The following is a 25,593-nucleotide window of genomic DNA, read 5'->3' as shown; positions in this document are numbered from 1 at the left end:
CCCCCTCTTAAAAAAATAAAGTAAGAATATTATGACAATAAAAAAATGGACTGAAGACTTTAAATTTAAAATAATTCGGTGGACACATTGCGAGAATATATATCAGAATACATATTCAAAGAACCTTTAACGTCAATCCTTACAAATTGCGCCGAAAATCTGTTGTTGTTTCTAAGCAAGCCTGCTGATTGAAACCAAGCGAATTTAAGGTAGATGAGTGCGTTTCTTGTTTTTCAGTGGAGCCATCTATGGCCAAGAATACGACTTCAGCCACACTCACCCACGCGTCACAGCCCGTTTTACAGGACGGACCGATTTATTCATTCACCGATCGTAATTTTGTGCAGAATCAACAGTCGAAAGTCTTTTAAATAAAAGTAGATCACATATTCATATTGCACAATGTCGAATTATCACTTTATTAAGAATTTTAAGTTCAATGCTTATTTATATAGATCTCAACAGTTTCTGTAGAACGTAATAATATTGGTTTCCAGTAGCTGTTCCTGCTCTAATTTTAGGTCTAGCTCAACTTCTTTTTCTGGATCCTCCAACACTTCTCTTTCCTGAATATATAACATTCGGGGAGAGATATATCATTAAATTTTATATTTATTTATTCAAAAAGAGAGAAGAAAATTTTGGAAATGTTGAGGTTCTGTCGTTGACTGTCCCAAACCCAGATGAAAAACTTGATTAGTGAATAACTCACAAGTTCAAGCAATGTGATACTGATCTATAAATAAAAATAACACACCAACACCCCTTAATTTCCAGAGACGTGATAAGATTGGCATCATCAGCATAAATAAAAAAATTTCTTTTGCAAAGAAAGGCAATTTTAAGTTTGCCCCATCCCATTTGGTGGAAATCAGCTTGATTCAAGAGGGCGGGCAATCCAAGCAGAAATAGAGAGTAAATCGTAGAAAGCGGCAGTATGTATTGGTATGTCTATAATTCAATTGCATTTAAATAGTTTTTAAAGCATTCTTAGGTACAGTACAGAACCCGTTATCCGGAAATCAGAAAACCAAAAAACCGGAACGAAATTCGATAAATTTTCCCGCAATATTTTAAAAAAAAATTTTTTTTTTCCTCATAAGATTTTAGGACTTTTCTTTCTTTTTTGAAAGATGTTTACCTTACCATCATTTTGGAAATAATCATTAGTGTATTACTTCATCATTTTTTCTTCTTTTTAAGAATATTTCTAAACATTTTTTTTTAGTTGGGTTTAACAATAAGAAAAATGGCTCTTGTAGCGATTCAGAAAACCGGAAAAATCAGTTATCCGGAATAGCGATGGTCCCGATCGTTCCGGATAATTGGTTCCCAACTGTACTTTATTTACGCCGCACTAGAACTGCACAATGGGCTATTGGCGGCGATCTGGGAAACATTCCCGAGGATGATCCGAAGACATGCCATCGCAATTTTGATCCTCTGCAGAGGGGAATAGCTCCCCTGCTTTGGTAGCCCGACGACCTGTGAACGAAGTCTAGAACTTTACGGTAAAACAGTTTAACGGGGACCGACACCGCACACCCTCGGTCCCTACGTAGACTGATCGGCCACCCTCCCACTTACTGACCACAGCCAGTGATGCTTGACTTCGGTGTTCTAGTGGGAACCGTGTCTTTACGATCAGTACACTGCGGGACTAAAACATTCTTAGAATGTGAAGACAGAGGTGTTGAAGTTTTTGAATCATACACATCTAATTGATGTTTCTCATCTCCAGAACTACTGCAGTACAAAAGAGTGCTGATAATTTACAAAGTGTGGAATTTTTAGCAGCATATATTAAAGTCGATTTAAATAAGAGGTAACTTATCAATCATAGCTTAAGGATTTCTAAACACAAAATAAAAGTTATTATTAGTTTCCCAAGTTTATCTGAATGAGATTTTTTTTCTCTTTTTAAATAACTTGTACGGTTTTAAATTTAGTGAATTTTAAAAACCGGCATTCAGAAAAGGTTTGAATTTTCAGAGTTGAATGGGAATTTCCCTGAGAATTTTTCCTTTTCAAATGTTATTAGAGAGATTTTGTACTTCATGCAGTATCTCACATACTTATGCAAGTCCTTTTAGAGAACCCAGATTCTCCCAATTGAATGAATTGGGCAGTGCATGACTTGCGTTTGTGAAAGTGCAACAAAATATCTGTTTTCAAATTTCCTAGAGAATTCCAGGTTTTCCACTGTTTATTTTCAAATTCTCTTAGAATTTCAATCTTTTCCTGTTTCTAATAAGAGTGGTCACACTGTTAGGTGAACACAAGAGTAAAGTAATTTAGGGTGATTCTTTTTGGGTGGAGAATCGAACAAGAAAGAAACAAATTTTAAAATTTTAATAAAATATTGGTCAATGCAATGAAGAATAAAAAACAATGAGGGAAAAAATCCATTTGTGCAACTTTTTTATTACTGAAACTTGCTTGCTGTTGATAGAAAGTAAACACTTAGATAAATTAAAATACAAAACAATATAAAACAAAGAACGTTTTATTGCAAATTATACATTTTAAAACTAACAATTTCCAAAATTTACAGTCAATGAAGAGTATGCAAAGTAGTTCAACGGTTAAGTAAACAAAAATGCAACATAAAATTTCATATACCAGTAAAGTAAACATCAAAAACTGTTCATTTAATAAAATAAAAATTCTGACCATACAATTTAAAATATCACAATACTTATCTATTAGTCTTAATGACTTAGAAATTATGCCTTAAAAAAAAAGAAAAATTAAGTATGACCATTCCATTATTTTTTAAAGATCATAATTATTGTTCCGACCTCACAGATTAAAAAATATACATATACATATGAACTTAATGGGCTATAAAGGATTTTAAATTATTTATTATATTTTTGTTTCTTAAAAGCAGTAAAAAAATATTTTTAAAGTTACATTTTTTAAAAACGAAACAACTTGATTTTAAAATATTGACTACAGTTGTTTAATTAAATGTTTGGATTTAGATGCCATAAACTTCAAAATCAACAATTTTGAAATTCAATGACTAGAAAAATAAAGCACTTCAAAAACTAAATCATTACTACTTTATACCAATCCAGTGTTATAGGAACTTTCAGAGAAACTGGATCACACACAAATAACTTCTGTAATATTTAGTTTAAATTAATATATATATANACGTTTTCAATCCCCCGCCCGATATGAATGCTGAGGATTTTGAAGCATGGATGGAGATCGACGAGAAGGTTGAGACTTCTACTTCGTTAACTGATGAGGACATTTGCGAAGCCATATGTGTCAAAGATCACCATCAGAAACCATATGTGTCAGATGTGTCTTCGTCACAAGATTCTGATGCCGATGATGAATCTGAAAGTGCTATCGAGGACAAAATTCCGACGCCTGCTCAGATGAGGGAGGCACTTCGAGTCTTACGGCTAGGTGTGCAAAACAAAGCCGACGCGGAACACTTTCATAAACATTATGATTATGAGCGATTCGTAAATGAATTGCTTCGAAAGAATGCTAAACAATCGACAATTGATGATTTCTTTTTCAGTTAATAATTAACCTTTTGTATTTTGTATTGTTTTCTGCAGTTTATCAATAAATATGTGAGTATACTAATACTTTTTCTTTAGTGTACATTAATTTCTATTAAATACTTCAGAGTCTTACAGCAACAACTCCTAATTTAAAATATTTTTTATTTTAATACGTATGTAAAAAAAATCATTTTTTAGCTTAACTTTTTTTTTTGTTTATTGTAATCAATCGGTTATTGTTATCAAATCATGTTCGTCCCGATGTGATCACATTAAGCGGCGTCTACTGTATATATATATATTTCTATACTAGATAAATTTTGATAGAAGCTCTTAATTGCATGTCAAGAAGCCAAATTCATATTTATACTACAATTTAAGGCCACATCTAGCAAACAATACTGTTTTTTATCACAGAAATTTAATGAAGAAATTTATTAATGGCACATAACATATTGTGTCAGGGCTGATTTAGAACAGCAATATAAAAATAACTATATTTGAAAGGCTTGAAGCAATAAGCCACAATCTCATAATGGCTCAAAAGTGTTTTTGATGATAACAGCTATTAGTTCCATATACATAATAATAAAATAAAGAGTTTGTCTGTGTGAATGTGACTCTCTTAACTCTAGAACCGTTTATGAATTTGAAATTTGGACAAAAGTTGAAAGGTTCGCATTCCACGAATTTTCACACCACAATGTTGCTCATTGATTTATCTGAGATGGTGAATAAAACATAATTAAATATTAAAATATGTACAATAATTGTTTTGATCAAATAGAGCTATAAGCTAGCAAATATCACTGGTGTTATCTTTAAAATATTTGAAAAATTGAACAGCCCATAGTTTAATTTAAAACAATGGCTAACGCTTAACCAATCAGAAAATTTCATTATCTTTTTCGCTTAAACTATACATCGTAGAATGTTCTAATCTTGACAGTAACCTTCCTTGTGCTTTAAATGATCTGTTTGCCAAATTTAATTGCTTTTGGTCGAAAAGTTTAGGAGTCCATGACGAACACACACACAGACAAACATTCATTTTTATATAGATAGATAACAAAGTTACACATTATACACATGTTATACAAGTTAATTTCAATTTTATGCAAACACCCTTAACTTTGTCGAAAAGGAGAAAAAACATTTTATCACATTGAGCTAAATAAAGAATTCAGAAAGAATGGTTTAACTTGCAGATTATTAGTATCAAAATAAAATCTTTTCATTTTAAAGAGAATTGTAATTCAAGGTATTCAGATTTGAGCCTACTTAAAGTTTCTTTCAACGAAATTCATTCCATACCATCACAGGTACTTAGCAGATGAAAAAAAAATAAAAACTATTCCTAATTTATAAGAAAATACACTCAGAATAGATAGATTTTTTTAAAAAAATTCTCATTTTTTCTGTCTTTAATTTTTTAAAAACACTGGTGGAAAATAATCTGCATCATGGGCTGCCCTGCAGGAGGGTTTCTGCTACCTGGTGACTATATTGCTACAATCATGCCTTTGGTCATCAAATTGTGAAGCCTTAAAATCAATGAACCCCACAATGGGCTGCGGAAAAAGCTTTACTTCATATATATAAAGCAAATTTTATAGAGGTGCATCAAACAGAAAGTCATGCTTTTTTGTCACACTTATTACATGTTTGCTAAGTCACATGTTGCATTTATGAAAATTATAATCTAAAAACTTATATGAAAACTAGATAAATTTATTTATTATTTTATTTTTTTGATTTATGAATCATCGATGCTTGTACTCAATTCATGTGCATTATAATAAATTATTTGTCGACAAATCTTAACGTTTTTAAATCTCTCAATTAAATATAATAACATTTTCACAAAATACTCAGTTGCAAATACAAATGATTCAATATGAAAGCACCAAAATCAATATACAAAATTTCAAAAAAAAATCACGTATAAGCTTCGGTTAATATATAAAAAGGAATGTGCTAAAGTAGATAACTACACACTTCTAGAAGCCTCAGTGCCATTCTCTCTCAATGCCATTCTGTGCTCAGAGGAAAAAATCACAAAACATAAAATCGTTAATGAATTCTAAATTGAGTCTACTGTTGAAGGAAATAATAAGAGCACAGGATTACCATAATGTTTACTTAGATTTTAGGTATAAGAACCTTCCCCATCACTTCCCATACGGCGTCTTTTTTCAGGAACACCAGTTAGTGCTGAGCCAAGGAAACCTTGCGCAGTACCGAACAAGTTGATAGGAGTGTTTCCATCAGTTATAAGAGCTGATTGGATTCCAAGACCTTGGAGAAGTTTAACCTGAAATTGATAAATGTTTAAACAGGGTGCATAGCCAAATCTTTCGACAAGAAATTAGCACTTTTTAAGTACTCAAAAAATATTTCTAAGCATTATATACATTAAAAAATGCAAAATAATTTTAAAGACTTTACATGATCATGATAAAATAACTAGTTTCTGACAAAGAACTTTTTTTTTATTATATTAGCTATTATAAAATAATCAAGAGATATTGCGATTCGATATCAGATGGTGGAAAATGAAGCTTGAAATTGAAAATATCTTTCGAAATTCAGTAGAGTTGCACATGAGAGTGCAATAATCTCACCGAACCCAGACCAGCAGACGCACATGCCGACTTGCAAGTATTTCATCAAACACGTAAAATGATTGGCACTTTCATACACTATGGACCGACGGTATGCCAAAATGGATTGTGGTTGAATGAATAGTGAAAATGTTGGATAGAACAATGTGAAAAGCACGCATTTGCATAGCATGTGGCAAAAATCGACATGGCAAACAATTAAATCTCATTTTTGAAAAGGGAAAATTAAGCACTTTTTAAAAACAATGAAAAAAGCCCCTTTAAGGGCTTTTAAAAACGAAAATAAACACTTTTTAAAAACGCTACGTACCATGTTAAATACATAAAATAACAATAACCTTGATACAAAAAGATATTATAGTTAAACAGGACTGTCAACTTTCAAACGCTTTTTGGGAAAATTTAGTCTAGTAACGGCTAAGTTTACGTCTTTATGGACAATTCTGTGTTTTGTTAGTATGAGTTTAAATCATTTTTCACATCACCATGTAAATGAGTCAAAAGTTCATATGAAACACCACTTTGCTCTAGCTGTCTTATGGTAAGGGTTTTAAAATGTTGGCAAAATTACGAAAGCTTTAATTTTTAACGGTCTACCACTCTATAAAATATTTTGTAAAAAACATGGTAGTTAGCAGCCTTAAAACCCAAAACTGAGTTAGAGGTATTAATTGCAAATTTTCTTAGGTTGAAAACTGGTTTTCCAGATGCTGAGCTTGATAGAAAAACGTTTTGGCCCAAGTAACAAATCAGTTAAATGATGCATTTGTGACTGATGGAACTGAAGAGCAAGAAAATAAAACCAGAATCAATCGGCTAGATTCTTTCATAACAGACAATACACGGCAGAAAGAAAACAAAATTGTAAAAAAACAGGATTCTTATTGTTTAAATCAGACTTCATTTTTTACAATAACCTACCAAAGCATCTGCCAAAATGTATTAATTATTTAAAAAACAATATCATAGATAAAAACAAATTATATTTTGGACTAAAATTGTTATTTAATCATTTGGAACATTGTTATTTAATCACTGAATAAATAAAAGAATTGTAGTTTTTGTTCAAACTCATTATTAGGACAGGGAACAAATTTAAATAAAAAAATATAACTAAAAAATATTTTAATTTAGTCTGTGTAAGAATAGTCTTTTTTTCATTATTGATATACACTGATTACATACTGGTAAGTTGTATAAGCACTTATTTCTCAATTAACATAAAATTAAATGGGTATTATTAAATTATATTTATAATCTGCAAATTATTTTACATATACCTAAGATAAAATTATAATTAAAAAGCTTCCTGTTTTCTCAGTCTTTTTTTCTTTTACTTTTTCTACTTTTTAATTTTTCAATCCATTTTTAAAAAAATGTGTCCCTTTTGGAGTCCATCTCTCTTTTATTATTTCTTTGCATGAAATCTCAAACTCAAAGAACATATTTATTTATTAATTACATTTTTAAAAAAAAAAGTTTTTAAAAACATGATAGTCATTTTGAGTGATTTTTTTATTTTATTTTAAAAATCAAGTGATTTAAATTGCAATTTGAATCACGATTGAAATGAAATTATTCAACCCCAAAATAAAGTATAATGAATGAATCAATGAGAGAAATGATTGGTTTGAAATAAATATAATTGAAGACATAAAAGTGTACAGATAGTTTGGGCTCCTCAGGTTGATTAGAAAAATGCTCAGAAAGCTTAGAAAAGACTAACTTTTCTACAGCTTTATTTTAATGAGTATTTACCAAAGATTTCATGTTATGGAAAAGTTCAAATGTATTGAAAATAAAGAAATACTTTAAAATATAGTTAAAATTTTATTTTATAACATAAAACATTCGTTTTACACACAGAAATATATAAACCAATCACACAAAAGTAATGAAACTGATTAAATTTATTAAAAAAACAAACCTGAAATTCTTGACCAGCTGACGCAACTGCTTGAATGGTATCACTTCCTAGACTTGTAATCACCTTTTCAAATTTATTAATTTCAATTTCAGAAAGTAGCTTTGTTTTCTCAACTTCCAATTCATTTTGACGTTTCACATAGCCTAATTCAGCCTCTCTAGCTTTCTGTAGACGGTCTAATTCTGTTTCCTTTGTAATTAAAGAATGAATATGTTAGTATATTACAAGCCAGGGCTCGAAAAAACTCAGAAATTTTACCCGTCCCCGAGGACCGCTTGTCCAACAATTTACCCATCCTCCTTTGAAATTAACCCGTCGCTTCTAAATAAATAAAAATATAATTTTCTCTTATTTATTACAAACATTTATATAAATTGCACAATGAATTAGTTAGTAGTTATTACGATTACAAATACTAGGATTACATTATACAGTAATAAAAGAAATACTAGGGTACTATTAGTAAAACCTAGTATTTCTATTATGAAATAATTTATTTCTTTGATGAAATAATTTAAATAACAAAGGTTAAGTTATCTGTCAATTATGTCAATTTATCCGATGGTACTGCGTTTTTTAAATGAATCAAATATGACGTTTGCCAGTTCCACAATCAAGCCAATATTTTACAGAGGTTTCTGCACAGAAATCTGAAAGAGGTTTTCCATTTAGGTAGATGTTCATAAATGCGTTTAACGCTTCTTGTTTAAGACCAGTAAGTAATGTGTTTTTTTGTAAGTTCATTGCTGAAAAGCCCCTTTCAACCGCTGCAGTACTCCCTGACAGAGAAAACATCAATTCCACCATGCACAGTGTGTTGCTGTATTTCGAGATCAGAGGGTCATTTTAGAAGTGAGGCGGTAGACTCTTGTAAGATAAAAAAAATTTAAAATGTATCACGAACATTTACGGGAAAACGGCCGTCCGCGCGGACGCTGGATTAGAGAAATTTTTTGTCCGTGGGGAATTTTTGACCGCCGAGGACGGGTGGTTTTTCGAGCCCTGTTACAAGCAAGTTTATTGAACACTTCACTAAACACTATAAGTTAAAGAATACAAACACTATAAGTTAAAGAATAAAATTCCCTGCACTTCCTAGTTTATAAGGAAAAATTTAATATGCTGTTAATTTAGATAATTTTTATATTCCATCTATTTTCCAGGTTTTCCTTATTCTCCCTATTTAGTGACAACCCAGTACTACAGCAGCCTAGGGTGTAAAGAACACAGACTTCAAAAAATAAAAGTTAGATATTTAAAATTCCATTTCTCAGGAACTATTCAACAGATTTCATTCAAATTTTGCATTTTCCCATGTAAAATTATATTAATTATATCTGAGATTAAATTAAAAACCTTGGTTTCTAGTCATTAAAATTATAGCACTTTTTATTGGCAGTATTTACTTTTTTTTTTAATATATTAGGATGCATTTGAAGGATATTCTCCAAAAAAAATTTGGGAGCGATTTAGTTAAGATAAAAATACCTTACACTGCAGTTCATTATATTAATATTGACTTGTAAAATTGAAAACACATACTCTAGATAGCATATTAATAAATTTGTCTAACATATTGAGTAAGCCATATTTAATGGCAAAATGGGAAGATTATTCGTATCTATACAGGGGTCTGTTTATAAGAAATTTGGGTCCGTTAACGGACCCTTCACAAAATATCTTTTCATAAAAGAGGATCCTTCCGTTGATTGTAGAATGGTGTAGCAAAATTTTATTGATAGTATTTCTGTAACTTCAACACCGGATCATTAAAATAAGAGAATGTTTGATATGTAGCAATAATATGTAGCTTTCACTGCTTTAATATAATTTTTTTAATCACTATTCTGTGCTGTCCACCCTTTATTGTATAATTTTAATTTTATAATCTCCTTGGGGGGTTGTACATATTTTTCCTATCTGTTCTGTTGGTAGTACAACAGTGTTTAAAATTTTGTTGGTATTTCTGAACTTTAACAGTGGAACAGTGGAAGAGAATGTTTGATATTTAGCAATAGTGTGAAACTTTAATTTAACTGTTTTTATATGAATTTTTAATCACTATTTTGTACCCATGCATTATTGTATAATTCTAATTTGATCATCTCCTTTGGAAGGTGCATTTCTTTCTATCTATTCTGTTGATTGTATTAAAATAAGAGAGACTGTTTGATATCTAAAGTTCTACCTGAAAAAAAGGAAAGGACAGTTTGAATTTTGAAGAAGCTCCTACATAACACCTTAAAAATTTATCTAATTGTGTAATATTATGTAATAACTGAATTTGATCCTCAACAGTTTTTAAAGTAGTTAAAAAGAAATAATTAAAGGCGTGCTAAAAGACAATCTCTAATCATAAATTTTTTAAAAAAAAAAAAAATATTAATTGCAGGGGTCTGTTTAGAAGAAATTTGGGTCCGTTAATTTGTTAATCGAATAAACCCTTCCTAGAAGGGAGGGGCGAAAGAAAGACCGATGCAAACGAACTAAATTTTGTCTTCGGCAGACCTTTATTCGTCCGAAATGAATATTCTGCATTCAGCAGTATAGGCTAAATACCAAATATTTATACGTCGCATCGTTAATTTAGTAGCTGCAATTGCTGTTTATTTTTTAAAATTTAATTTTTTAAATTATAATTTTACAGTGTTGAGCATAATCTTGCATGTCTTAACAATTTAAAAACTCCTTGAAAAAATTTTTTTTGCAATCGGACCCCATTTGCACAAATTCATAAAAGCGGACCCTGGTTGAAAGAATGTGAGTAATTTTTTCACAATTTCACGAAAAACGGACCTTTCACAAAATGTCTGGACAGACCCCTGATTATATTGATTCCCAAAGTGGTCTATATCGATCCTCAGGGGTCGATGACAACCTGCAAGGGGTCCATGTCAAGCGAAAAAAAAATTGGGGGTCCATGAAATGAAAATCGGGGTTAACGATAGTGGATTTCATATAAGCAGGTCGTGACTTTAATTTTGGCATTTCATGAGTGGAATAATCAACATACACTGATAGTACCTATTTACTTACATTAAACTACCTTATAATATAAAGACATATATTTATCTAAATTCTACATAATTTGTAAAAGTAGCTATGAAGTAAAAATTTTATTAAAATTTAAGTTATTAGGCAGGGGTCTGTTTAGAAGAAATTTGGGTCCGTTAACGGACCCTTCACAAAATATCTTTTCATAAAAACGGACCCTTCACAAAATATTTTAACTTAAAAACGGACCCTTCACAAAATAATTTTTCTTTTAATCGGACCCTTCACAAATTTGTTTATCTTCATTATTATTTTGTTAATCGAATAAACCCTTTCCAGGGCAGAAAACAAGAAAGATGGATGTAAACGAATTAAGTTTTGTCTTCGGCAGACGATTCTTCCATTATTCGTCCGAAATTAATATTCTGCGTTCAGCAGTATAGGCTAAATACCAAATATTTGTATGTTGCATCTCTAATTTAGAAGCAGCAATTGTTGTTTATTTTTTAAAATTTAATTTTTTTAATTATAATTTTACAGTGTTGAGCATAATCTCCTATCTCTTTACAATTTAAAAACTCCTTGAATTTTTTTTGTTGCTATAACCGGACCCTATTTGCACAAATTCATAAAAGCAGGACCCTGGTTGAAAGAATGACTTATCGTTTATTTCATATTCACAAATTACGAGTAATTTTTTTAAAACAAATGGTAATGGCAATAGTAATTTTTTTAAATACATAAAACAAATGGTCTACATAGCCTTATAACTTCGTGGTAGACTATTAGATGTTAGAGAAATTTTAAGAAAAAAACATTAATTTGATGACTACTTCGAAACTTTATTTTTACCTAATTATTTTAACAAAAAATATTGTTTACTATTAAATTTCAATTATAGTTAAAAATTAGAAGCAATATTTAATTTTCAGTCACTTTTTCAATATTTCTTTCACAGTTTTGAAGACAGTCATTTCTGATTCTATATTTTGTAGTTCTACCATCTCAGATTTCTACTTTGGTAGTGATAATATTAGTACTTAATTAGTACTTAATATCTTTGGAATTGACATTAAGTTCGAGACTCTGGAATCCATGTCTCGACATTTTTCCGAATTTTGTAGCTAATCAGTTCTTTTAGATATTAAAAGTATATGAGACCATCATTTCTACAATATTTTGAGACACTGCAGCTTTTCTCAATCTTTCTGTTCATTATTTTGTTAGGCCAATGTCTAGTTTTTTGGCTACTTTCACGAATCTGTAAATCAAAATTTTTCATTTTTTTATTCATTAGTTTTTAAATTTATTACTTAGTATAACTTATTTTACTATTCTACTAAATTCCAGGTATGAATTATGAGAATCTTTCACTGCCAAAAGTAGTGCTAATGTGAAAGGTATATTTAATACCCCTTTATAATTTTGAGTATCATTCACCAATATGAGACATAAAATAGTATTTTCATTTCATTGTGACTAACACTGAGCATAGCTTTACTTATCAAAAACCCCTTTCAGGATTCTCAGTTTGAAAAGTTAAAATGGTTTATATTAATGCAATTAATTTTTCACATTTTAGATAATATCTTAAAGAATCTGTTTCATCAAATATCCATAAACCTGCATTAAGATAGTTTCTTATGGGTACTAACATAAAATATTTATAGCTTCCATTAATACCTAACACTGTCAATATACTCTTTCAAAAAATTTCAATAACGAACAATTCTGGAAATTGCAAGCACACTTTTTGTACTATTGTTCAATTTTTTTTCCATGTCGAAAAATTCTAAGTGCTTGAAAAACTAATCAGAAAAAAGTAAGTAAAATTTTAAATAATTCCGAGTTTTAAATAATTGTAGAAAAAAACATTCACGAAAATATTTTCGCTATTGTTCTTTGTTAAGTTAACTAAAAAATTTCAACTAGCATACCAATTTAAATAGAATTGTTTCCAATTCTTACCATTATCAATTTCGTTATACCTTATATCTGCCTTTCGTGGCAGCAACAATACTGGCCTGTATGAATTGCATATAACATGCTGATCAACTTATTTATTTTACTGAACAGGAAGTAGGTGTATTTTAAGTAATTTACCTTGAAAACGCTATGAAAATGTTTTAAAATGATTACGAGCAATGAAAGCTTAAGAAATGAAGCACAATGCTGATAGCTCTCTCAACAAGTAAATTCTTATGTGTTTGAAGCACTTAGCTGTTAGATCGGTGCAACCCAGATTTAGTTATTTGATTAGAGTAGAACGTTAATTTGAGAGATTTAATCATTACTTCTCACATAATTTCCATTTTTTAGGAACTGCAAAATTTTAGTATTTTAGAGGTTGTGAAAAACCTTTAGAAAAATTTTAGGGAAAATACGATCCCTGTTAACTTTTAAAATACAGCTTCATTATTTTCATTTGCAATTATTAAATTTAGCTGTCATTTTAAACCTCTGGAAATTACTACTTATAGTAATTGAAGTTGCAAGCATTAATATTCCATGTCCAAAAAAAAAATATTGAATTTTGATAAAACTTTTAAATATTTTGCAACTTCACTTCCCCCTCCGCTAATTGCCGTTTATCTGGCATTTAGAACTTTCCAGTTTGATCTAACAAACTTAAATTTGGCCTTTATAGACAAACCAGTTTGAATATCTGCTTCAAAGCAATGAATTTAAGAAAAAGAATACTTTAATACATACAGCTTCAATGCGTTTAGCTTCTGCTTTAGCCTTGGCTTGATCAATGGCAGCTTCAGCTTCAATACGTTGAGCTTCAGTACGACTCAGAGCTTCAGCTTTAGATTGACCACAGTTTTCAATGGCCATTCTGGCAACTTGCAGCTCTAACAAATTCTTTCGAGTTTTTTCAGCTTCTACTTCATCAGATATTCTCTGACGTTCAAGGCGACCTTTGGCTTCTTGTTCTCGTCTTTCAGCTTCATGCCTGCAAAATAGCTTAATGAATTAGAGATTTTTTATTTTCTAAAAATGGAGAAATAAACCACATTTACTTAAACAATAAAAAATTTTTAAACATAGTGTCTTTCAAGTAGAATACAAAAATTGAAATTTTATTTTTGTTAGACATATAACACCAGAGTGCATAACCATCAAAAAATTTAACTAAAGTGACAAGCCTAACCTTTTGGAATATAGATCAGAGAAAAATAAAAAAAAATTCTACCGCTTACTTTACTTGGAATTTGCTTTACTATTTTTTTTTAATTTCAGTTTGCTTGTTGTGTTGGAAAGTGAACAAAATTTTGCTTGTACCATTTAGGAACATGGCAAGCGTCATTAGAAACAACAACAGTAAACTCCAGTAACTTAATAAGCAGCAGACACATAGTTGAAACTTAGTCCTCTACTAAGCTGGAAAGAAAATGGAGCTAAATTTATGTTGATAAATTTTAATATGCAATATTTTGCATAAAGGATCAGAATTTTGATTGACGATAAAATTTATTGGGTCATAAAAACCTATAAACTCTGATAGTGGTGGCTAGTAATTGATTGAAATTGGCATTGTAATGGAGCAAAGAGCTTCAGCACAGATTTCATTGCTGGCTGGAAAGTAGATATTTCAACCACAAGATAACAATCTCAGACAAATGAAAGAAAATTAATAAAAAGATAATGTATACCTTGCAGTAGCTTCTTGACTTGATGTGGTGATTTCAATTGCCAACTGGACTGATTTTTGTAGAGAATCTCTTGTCCTTTGATCTACTGGCTCAACACTTTGAATATCAACACTAGTAATATACAGATTATTTTGAGGAAAACAGAAAGTTTTTCTTATTTTCATGTGCTCATCACGCCCAAATACTGCAGTGCGGATGACTTCAGCAGAGTTCTGAAGAATATTTTCAAAGTGTAGAGAATTAGTGATTAAATCACAATATACTCAAATATAACACTGCAAACATAGTTATACATTAAATTTCAAAAGTTGGAAGATCATAGCATTTGATTGGATCTGCTGGAGGAAGCTCATTGAGGCTGTCAATATGCTGTAGCTCATTTGAAGTAGAAGCATAATTGTAACACATATTTTCAAGATTCGTGTAAAAAGTAATAGCTTACAGCACATCAATTAACGTGTTTAAAAAAATTAATATTAGGACATTTTTTTCTCCTTAGCTTTCTTTTATTCTAAGATGAACTTGATTCTGAGCAAGTAAAACAGTGTACATAAACATTAAAATTATGATACAAAATATTCTTTTTGCCAAACTTGCATTGAAACTAAATTCTAAATAAATCAATTAATAAAAATGATTGGTTTGTATCAACTAACAGAAAATATTCATTCAATTTTTATTTTTAATAAATTTTTTTAAGTCTGAGTCAGTAGGGCTAGGAGTTTTTAATTTTTTCTGACAAGATAACAAAAAAAAGAGGTCAATTAAAAGATTATTTTGATTGGAAGAGTTTCCTACTTCCTCTATGTGAACATGCATATGGAAAAGACCATGAAAAATTTATGCCCACATTTTAGAAAGATAAATTTATAATAATTAAATAAAATGTTGTAAAAAACTTTTGTGAGATTTCTTTTAAAATTGCATAATTTTGATGCAATTTGTTAAGAATTTAAAGATAATACGAGAATTTTATAAAGTTGCTATATAACAAAAGTTGTTTTCAATACATTTTTTAAAATAGTTTTCAATATTCAGAATATCACAACATTAAAAATAAATTTTTATCAGAATTTTAAAAAAATATATGTAAAAAAATCTGATAATTTTGGATTTTTTATTATGTTACATAGAAGTATTCTTGAACTTCTAATGAAATCCTTCAGAAAATTTTTTTTTTGAAGTTTTGACAAGAGAAAAAATTATATTTCTAAATCATGAAAATAAATTTTCCAACTTAAGAACCAAATTAAGTTTTTGACACAAAAAAAAATTGTTCGATTAGACCTGAATAGATATTTTGCTTTTAATAGTATAAAATACAATAAACTATAATAATATTCCCAATTTGTATTAGTAATGGAGTTTGTTTTAAATATAGGACTAAATAGTAATATGCATGATTTTAGCCTGCGTCATAAAAAGTCACTTAAGGAATGTGGTACTCTAAAAAAAATTTAAAAATTAATTCTATTTATTTTCAGTGCCTATCACCTAAACTATATATTATTAAATATATAATTTTTACAAAAAACAGAATAAAATATGCAATTGTTAATGAATTATGTTAATAGAAACACAATTTCATAAAAATAAATCAGTAAACAACTTGTTTGCTCTTTGACACCAGATTCAAAATGTACTATTCTAAGATATGGAATTCTAGAATGTAATATTCTAGAAAAAATATATAAACTATAATAACCTTGTGGAAATCATCAAAATTAGTACCAGCTACAGCACCACGGATCCTAGACGCTATTGCTTTACAAAGATCTCCAATAAAGTCTGGAACACTAAAAAGTTTTGCTGCTTTCTCTGCACTTTTATCATTCACATCAAAGTACCTTAAAAATGGAACTGCATATAAATATTTCTTCACAAATTATTTTTAAATAAATTTATAATAAAATAATCAAAATTGCAGATTTAGTTTTAGTGTGAATTCAATTAACTAAATATTAACAGAACAAGCCCTCCCCCCCTACTATAATTTCAAACAAACATCAACCAGCAATCAATATTAAATACGCCTTCATTCAATAAAATGAGGTTCAATAAAATGAGGCTTTTTTTCCTAATAACTTCATTTCCTTATACAGAGATATTCAAAAGAAACCTGTTGATTCTACTGACATTCCAGTTAAGAGAGGTTAATCAAACATTTAATGATCAAAAAAATTTTTTTAGTATAATTAAAATTTGTACTTTTTTTCCAAATAACTTCATTTCTTTATACAGAGATATTCAAAAGAAACCTGTTGATTCTACTGACATTCCAGTTAAGAGAGGCTAATCAAACATTTAATGATAAAATAAATTTTAGTATAATTAAGTTAAGTATAAGTAGTTTTTCTTCCAAATAAAAAAAAAACATTTAGGTAGATTTATAAAACATAATAAAAGCTAGAAACATTATATGCGTAAAATAAATACCAGTTATATGCCAACTGAAGAGACAGTCGTGCATGATCAGCAGTTTCAACAGTTATAATGTCTGTACAGAAATCAGGCCCAAGCAGTAAGCAGAGACTTTTAATCACATTTGGACGTTTTGGCTTGTCACCAGACAGACTCAGTTGAGTAAACTGTTCATCAGGGGACAGCATAACAAGATCAGGTCCAAAAACAACTCTGTAATATGTTTAAAAAAAATAACATAATTTAGTTAGATAAAATTTCTGCAGTGAGTAATAAATTCAAGGATCATTGATTTTGTCAAATAGTTAAAATTGAGGGAAGAGTAGTGCATAAGTAACTCCCATTAACTAGTTTGTGTAAGACAATGCAGTTAAGTTTGATGAAACTTCGTAAGATTACCTAGATTTTTTAGCCTTGTAATCATAGACTTGAACAGCAGCATTATGAGGAACTCTTAAGGTTACAGCACGAGCTCCTTCCTCATCAGACTTGCTTCTTGCTTTCATAGGAACAGCACCTTGTCTCATCATTTTCCAGCTTCCTCTATCACTTAAAGGATCCATACCTTGGTTAATCAGCTCTTCCACAAATGGTGGCAATTCCTTTACCCAAAGTTCTTCATCTTGTGTAAGCATATAAGTTGATCCAGATACTAAACGAACCTAGAAAAGGTATTTAAAACAATAAATTAACTGTTTCAATTTCTATCTATTAATATAAAGAAAAGGTAAAGCAATGTTTCATTTTTGCAAATAAATGTAACAGATATCCTACTCAAGCTCAGAAGAAAAAATCCTTTCTGATTTATAGGACAGTCAGGGATAATAGATTCAGAATTTTTAATATTGCAACTATTTTTATTTTAATAATTTTAGCACAATCTAAATAGTAGCAAAAAAGTACAATTTTATCTAAAACATATTTTTTGATATGAAATTAAAAAATTACATAAAATACTGAAGAAAAAAGTTGGAGTCAACAAAAGTCAATAGATGATACATAGCATTTTATACTAATATTTTTTTAAGTCGTACAAAGTTTGAAAAACAAATTACAAAATATTTCTCATTGAAAGTCGAAAATCTGATATGTCATATTTTTTATATATATATATATGTAATATACACAGTTCAGTCACATTAATGTGACCACCACCTACTTTCGGCGTCAACGTGAAATAACCAATCACAGAAGGCAGGGGGCAGCACATTACAGTGGAGGGTATATAAAGGATGCCCTAGGGCATCGGAAAGCATTTCAATCGTTAGCGTAATGCAGAAACGTAGCGATTTATCTGACGTCCAAATATATATATATTTTTATATATATATTAGTAAGCTGTTACTTAAAGAAAATGCTCGTTAACTCTGAAAAGCTTTATCAAAGACTATTCAAAGAGATTTTTTTTTCTCTTTAAATTGTATTTAATGTAAAAAGCACTTTTAGGAAAATAGAAATTTAGTATCAAAGAAATAACAAATACTGGTAAAATTTTTTTACTCACATGTCCTGTTTTTATATTTCTAACATAAATGCCTTCATTCTCATCTAAAGCGATGGAATATCTTTTAGTGACTATTTCGACTTCAGTAGGTGGGATGTATTCTGCTGGACCATTAATCATCCATCGATCTCCAGGCTTGCGATTGATAGCCTAAATTTTAAATAAATTAATTACTTATTTTGTTCACTTAAATCAATCTTTATGTAGTGCTGAGAATATTTTATATCGATAGGATGTGACAAAACTTTGATATTACACATTAAGTGCATTAATAAAATATTCTAATCTTTCAGTTCTGCTTTAAACATCTGATATCTATCTTTAACTAAAATATTAAGGCTATTGCTTAAAAGCTAATATTCAATGAACATTGTAAACAATTATAAAAGTTGACATAGTTACTTACTCTGATATGAAAATAGCCCAATTTATTGCAAAAATATTAAATTTTGAGTACGGCAAAGTATTCATTGAAGGAAAAAATGCATTCTATTGTAACTAAAAAGATCAATAGTTTGAAAAATAGTAAAAACAATTTAATTCCTCTTACATTCTAATATAAGCAATATATAATTTAAGTAAAGAGGAAAAAACATGAAATGATTAAATAAAATTGAGACCTAAATAGACAGCATGTCTTATGTTTAAAGGACATGTTTTTTTAAGAAAAAAGGGGTAAAGAAAAAGTCATAAATTTAGTTTATTTCAAAACACAAATGAATTTTTAAAAAAACAAGTATTCAATATTGAAAATATTATTCATTCCAATTTACATCATGTATTTAAAAAATTTGCATTATCAACTGTCAAATAAATTTTTCAAAGCATTCTTAAATATGCAAATGAAAGTTTCTAAAAATATGTTATAATGAATTATATGTTATTTATTTCGAATCATTATATGAATTATAAGTTAATTATTTCGTAAAAAATACTGGTAATAAACGGAGAGTTGTGACCCAACATCTTGCAATGCTTTTTCATTCCTTCAATTACTACTATTTTTTGTGATAAGAGCTTCTATTTTTGCATAATCACATAAAATTGTAAGAAGTACTTCTTAAATATGATACGAATTAAATTTTTTCCGCATTTTTAAAATAAGCTTCAAAACATTAAAGTACATAAAGATTAACGCACAAAATTTACTAAAGCACGAAAAACAATGAGTCATGATAGCTCAGTAATTAAGACACAGAGCTGTTACAGTGAAAAACAGGGGTTCAATAACCAGAGGCATCTTAAAACCCAACCAGTTTCAGATTAATGGGTACCAACTTATCTGGAAAGTGAAGATGGTCGGTGTGCAATGCTGAAAACATTACCATCATAATGCCACCAGTCACGAAACTGTGGAGTCTTAACAGCCCTTATGCTATCGCTCACAATGGTCAATTAAGAGAGTGCTTTGCCTTTATAAGAATAAGAATGCTTTTATATTCAAGGTCTAACCAAATGAATTTACCACATTAGAAAAAGTTACATGAAAAGAGGTAATAAAAAAAAACATGAATTTTGAATTCGTAATTAGTGTTTTGGACATTCACAATCAGGACAAATTGATGCCTATCCATAAACTTAATTAAAAAAAAATAAGAAGAAACGTGATAGCCATGGAATATAGAAATGATACATAGAATGATAGAAATGAATAGATAGAAATGATAGCCATAAGAAAACTTAATTAAAAATGTGGATTTTGAAAAAGATTAGAAAAAAAAATTATAAATAAAAGATGCAAAAAAAAAAAAAAAAAAAAAAAAAAAAAAAAAAAAAAAAAAAAAAAAAGGAAATGAAGTTGCATATTGGTTTAAAATTAACCACAATTAAATGCTTAAAAAAATACATGCAAAAATAAATACAATTACATGCTTAAAAAATATATACAGTTGAACCTGTTTATCTCAAACCTCTTTATCTCTAAAACCACTATATCTCAAAAGAGAAATAAATAAATTCCCTATATTTAACTCTTTAAAATCAATGTATTTTCCATGTTTATGTCGAATTTTTTTTTTCTCTTCAAAAACCTCCGTTTCTCGAATTTCTAATAATAGAGTCCAAATGTCAAAACCCTCTTTATCAGTAAAACTTGTAGACAGAGATGAATTTCATGAACCCACAGGAAGTAGGGATGAACAGGTTGGGGTGTTTCTGGGAATTTCAATCACAACCCTGCACTTCCGTAACTAGAAAGGAATGCAATGATTCTGGCAGTAAGTGAGGGGTTAATGAGTAGTGACCACTAAGGGCTAGCTTTTCATCATAGATAAGAAAGCTAAGAATATAAATTCATTTTCATATCAAAATTGCAACTAATGGATCAAAGGATAATTAGAAGTTTTAAAGTGAACTATAAAAAACAGTTGGTATGCAAAGTTTGCCTGGAGAAATGTGTCTCTAAAAACTATCCATAATGGTTTTAAAAAGCTGGTTTTAAGAATAGCTGTGAAGATGATGAACAAGAGGTTGAAAGCGTCAGTAAAGAAGAAACTGTTGAGGCTGAAAATGCAGTGCCGGATTTGCCAGAATGGAATGTAACAAAATCTGGATTAAATGTGGACATTAATTTTGAAGATTTTAACAAGTGGACAACTGCCTGGTAACATATGGAACATTGACAGATGCAGAAATCATAGATAATGTCAAAGGAATATTAGATGACAAGGAAGATGCTGAAGATCATATTGATGAACCAAAAGTGAATGCAAAAGAGGTAGAAAAAGCTGTATAATTTTTATAAACTATTCTTGAATCCCAGAAAAATGTTGGCTGTGAGGGATTTACGCTCTTTCTAACCTTAAAAGAATAATCAAAACAAATAAGGTTATACATCAAAAATCTTTGATAAATTGTTTCCCATGTTAAATGTATGTTAAAAAATGTTATGTATGTGGTATGTATGTGATGTATGTGGTATAATTAATTTGAAAAAAATACCTATATTTTTCTACTAAAAACATTTAAAGCACTTTTAATAGAATTTCTTAATTAAATTAAAATTTTTTTAAAGTACCTGTATAACTCAAAACCTCTTTTATCTCAAATTTTTAGCCTTTCCCATGAGATTCGAGATAAACAAGTTCGATAATACAAACAAAACTTAATACAGAGTAGTTTACAAATTTATTACAATAAATTTTGATAATTATTATAATACAAAGTTTTGATAATTATTATTACACATCAATAAACATACCGGTGTTTCACTATTATCTAAAAATGCCTCTCTTGCTTTCAATACCAAACCCTCATTTTCACTCAAGACATGAACATCTTGAATACCAGATTCTAATCGCTCACCAGGTTTCATAAAAAAAGACTTTTCTCCCTAAAATAACAAATATAAAAATTAAAATTTTAAATAATAATATAATAACAAGAAAGGAAAATTTAATCCTTAAAGAAAACTTCCATTCCCACCGAGAGCGCATTTAGTTTTTTTGAGCTTGCATCATACTTGCAGGTTAAATGACTTATCAAAGATATGCTAACTGAGAAGGTAATTTGCAGCTCAAAGTGGAAAATATTCGTCAGCATCAATGTTTATGATGAAATATTGTAATAGCTTTCATAACATGGAAGAAAAATATTTTTTAAAAAGCAATATATTCTAATAAAGCTTCAATAAACTTTCTTGCTAAAAAATATTTTAGAAAATGGATAATTTTTGATAAAATCTTATAAATATAAATGCATCAAAGAATCGAAATTTTTTAGCAGTCACCTAATTATTGAAATACATTAAAATCCAGCATCAGAAAGTTTCTCAGCATTTGTATCATTTTTCTTTCTTTTTCCCCCCTTTTTTTTAAAAAAGTTTTTTTTTAATATTAAAACGTAACAGAAAAAATGAATGCAATGAAATATTTTTATTGACTACTTTTTAACTCAAACTTTCAAATTGGAAATTTGGGAAGGAAAAAACATCTGGTTTATGAGATTACATAAATACCTGGATTGCATATCATTTCTAACTAAGCAGCACACAAGTATCTTACCTTTACTAATTTTTTCTTTCCCAATTGGGGTTTTCCATCCTCACCAATGGGATCAAGAATTACACAATACTGTCGATTAGAAAGTGTAGTTATATGAACTACTCCTACAACTTCTTCATACACACCAGGAATGAATGTTTCAGTATCCTCAAAGGTGATGAGCCACTCTTCACCATTTTTTCTAGTTTTATTAAATTCATCAACAAACGTCCTTTTGGCTCTAATGTGAACAGCTTCCTGTTAATGTAAAAAAATCAAACTTAATATATTTGATTATCAAGTTAAATTAAAACAGCTCCAAAATAATTGAAGGACAGTTTTAAAGTTTTATTTAGGACCGGTGTAACAGTTTTTTAAAATACTAAACTTTTGTATGAATTGCATCTGAAATTGAAGTAACAATATAGTTTTAAATGTAATCTAACTTTAAAATAATTTTTTTATTTATTCAGTTTAATGCTATTTAAATTTAAAATGTGATGGAAAATGAGACTATAATTCGGAACATGTAACTATAATTCGAAACATGTTATTGTAATCAAGAAAAAATGTTAGCTTTTAAATAACATACACTTGTTTCATGAATAGGATCCAACAAATTTTGTGAATGTGAAAAACTACATAATTTATAATTGCCCTGCATTATCACCAAATGTCCGCATAGATTTTCCCCTCTTAAAACAACTGCATTCACTAGATAAACTTGTCTTTATGTGTTTTTTTGCAATGCAACTTTATCTATTTTCAATCTAAGAATGTTTTAGTAGTTTATCCTTGACTATCCTAGGAAAATTAATTCAAAACTTACTATACTAATTAAGCAACCCTGTAATTGAAACAAGCAACATCAAAATTTGTATTTTCAGTTATATTTGTTTTTTTGGTCATCCACAACCTATTTGCATAATTTTAAAAAGTTGTTACATACTAATTTTTAAAACTTTCCAATTTAATTTATAAGGTTTTACTCTTGTATAAGTTAAAAAAATTACAACACAAACAAAATCAGTGTAGAATTAGTATAAAATCAAAAAATTATTCAGTTTAATAAGATTATTTAAATTACCCAAAAATTATATCTCAATATTGTGCCAGTAATAATGCAAACCACTAATTGATTTTTTAAAATTACATAACTAAAATTTTAAAACAAATATTAATAATACCTGAATTTTAAAGCATTTATTAAGTCACTATCTCTTCAATAAATCATACACCCTACCTTTTCCGTAAGAACATAGGCATCAACGACATCTACAATTTCTTCATAAGCACCTGGAAGATATGCACCCGTTTTTTTTACAATCCATTCTTCCCCAGCCACTCTGCTTTTGCCTTCTCGATCTTTAGTTTCAGTTTTGGCTTTCAATCTCAAAGCTTGGTTAGGTTTTATAACAGTTGCAGAAACAGTTCTAACAATTTCAACTTCTTTACGAGGAACAAAAGTACCTGATAAAAGGAAAAAGCTAAATTAGGAAGACAACTAACATATCCAACAAATAAATAATTATATAATAAACAAAAAAAAACAGTATAGTGCAAGAATAAGAACTTAGGAAGAAAATTAGAGGGTGCTGGAAAGGGCAGTATAAATGTCTTGTTAACAAGATTTTGAGTAAGTAAAAAATTTAGAATTTAGATTTGAGGAATTTCAAAAAAGTTGGCGGAATATAAATTATTAATTTGTGCAAGTCAGCAAATCAACGGTCTTGGCAGTTGCGGAACTCCACGAATTAGCGGAAGAATCGCATGCCTGAAAGATGCAATATGAAAAATTAGTCTTGAATTTGCATTGATCTAAAATAAAGGTCAGTTAAAAAAACCTCAGGAAAAATATCCCCAAAACAAATCTGACTAGAGAAAAAAAAACTATTCAAATTTCAATGAGATAATTCTTCTACAACCTTGCTCTTCCTCGCACCAACAAAAAAAAAATTACAGCCTCACAAGAAGGCAAAAAAGAGCTAAACAATATGTATTTTACAGCTAATAAAAAACCAACTTTAATAACTTAAATATAATTAAATATATTAACAGCATAAAATATATTAACATTAAAAACTTACCAGGGCCTTCAAACAGCCATTCATCTCCAGCAACTCTCTTAACTCCAGCTTCTTCAAAATCACGGTTGGCTTTCAACAACAGAGCACTATTTGCATGAACAACTGTCAAAGGTTCAACATCCTGAAAACAAAATAAAATTAGTGAAATATAAATCAAATAATGAACAAAGCTGACAAAAAGTGAAAAAAAAATTCATTACAAGTTACAGAGTGTAGAAAAATAAATCGCAACTTAATTCATTTTAAATTATATTCTTCAAGAGAAAAAAAAATAAAACAGAATTTTTAAGTTATATTAAAAAGGAAGATAAACAAAAGAAATAAATAATGATATATGTACTTTGGCACCATTAACTAAGGAACAATTTTAGACGATCAATGAAAATAACAGTTCCTAGATCTAGCCAAAAACAAGTATATTACAGTTTAAGCTTCTTGGAACAAGATTTTAAAGAAACAGAAACCTCGAGTACAGATTTTCCAGGCCTTATCTGATCAAATTTCCCACGCCCATTCCAATATCATAACTAACGTATAATTTGATAGAATTAAAAACTTTACTTACACGGAATAACACTTCACCAGGATACAAAGGGAAAGGCTCTTGTTCAAGGCGCACCTCTAAATCAGCATGTCGCAATTTTGTCTGACCACTAATATCATAAATCAAAGCATTTTCTGCATTTCGAACCACAGGATTGCAGATAATACAGTAATGGCAAGGAGGGATAATAATCATTTTTCGAGGTTCCAACACCACACTAGTAAATAAACAAATACAAAATATATTAAAACACAATATATACAAGATATTTTCGAACAATTAATATTAAGTGAAAGATTATGGCTAATCATAATGGTGCCAAAGAA

At 29.2% G+C, this 25,593-nt stretch overlaps 1 protein-coding gene across 6 annotated transcripts in view; it reads right to left on the bottom strand.

The window, feature by feature from the left end:
* Positions 1–4,953: 4,953 nt before the first annotated feature.
* Positions 4,954–25,593, bottom strand: part of LOC107443151 (major vault protein) — a 31,038-nt gene continuing 10,398 nt past the window's right edge. For all 6 annotated transcript variants that reach the window (XM_016056919.4, XM_071177626.1, XM_016056920.4 and 3 more), the window contains 13 exons: positions 25,289–25,484; positions 24,724–24,844; positions 23,880–24,106; positions 22,658–22,894; positions 21,856–21,987; positions 18,657–18,806; positions 17,552–17,814; positions 17,168–17,365; positions 16,437–16,578; positions 14,732–14,943; positions 13,788–14,031; positions 8,082–8,270; positions 4,954–5,844 (listed from right to left, as the gene is read on the bottom strand). In XM_016056919.4, coding sequence (XP_015912405.1) covers positions 5,680–5,844; positions 8,082–8,270; positions 13,788–14,031; positions 14,732–14,943; positions 16,437–16,578; positions 17,168–17,365; positions 17,552–17,814; positions 18,657–18,806; positions 21,856–21,987; positions 22,658–22,894; positions 23,880–24,106; positions 24,724–24,844; positions 25,289–25,484 — 2,476 coding nt within the window. In that variant the 3' untranslated portion in view covers positions 4,954–5,679. The remainder of the gene's footprint in view (positions 5,845–8,081; positions 8,271–13,787; positions 14,032–14,731; positions 14,944–16,436; positions 16,579–17,167; positions 17,366–17,551; positions 17,815–18,656; positions 18,807–21,855; positions 21,988–22,657; positions 22,895–23,879; positions 24,107–24,723; positions 24,845–25,288; positions 25,485–25,593) is intronic.

The sequence above is a fragment of the Parasteatoda tepidariorum genome, chromosome 2, assembly GCF_043381705.1.
Source record: "Parasteatoda tepidariorum isolate YZ-2023 chromosome 2, CAS_Ptep_4.0, whole genome shotgun sequence".
Taxonomy (NCBI): Eukaryota; Metazoa; Arthropoda; class Arachnida; order Araneae; family Theridiidae; genus Parasteatoda; species Parasteatoda tepidariorum.
This window is presented reverse-complemented; position numbering and strand designations above follow the sequence as displayed.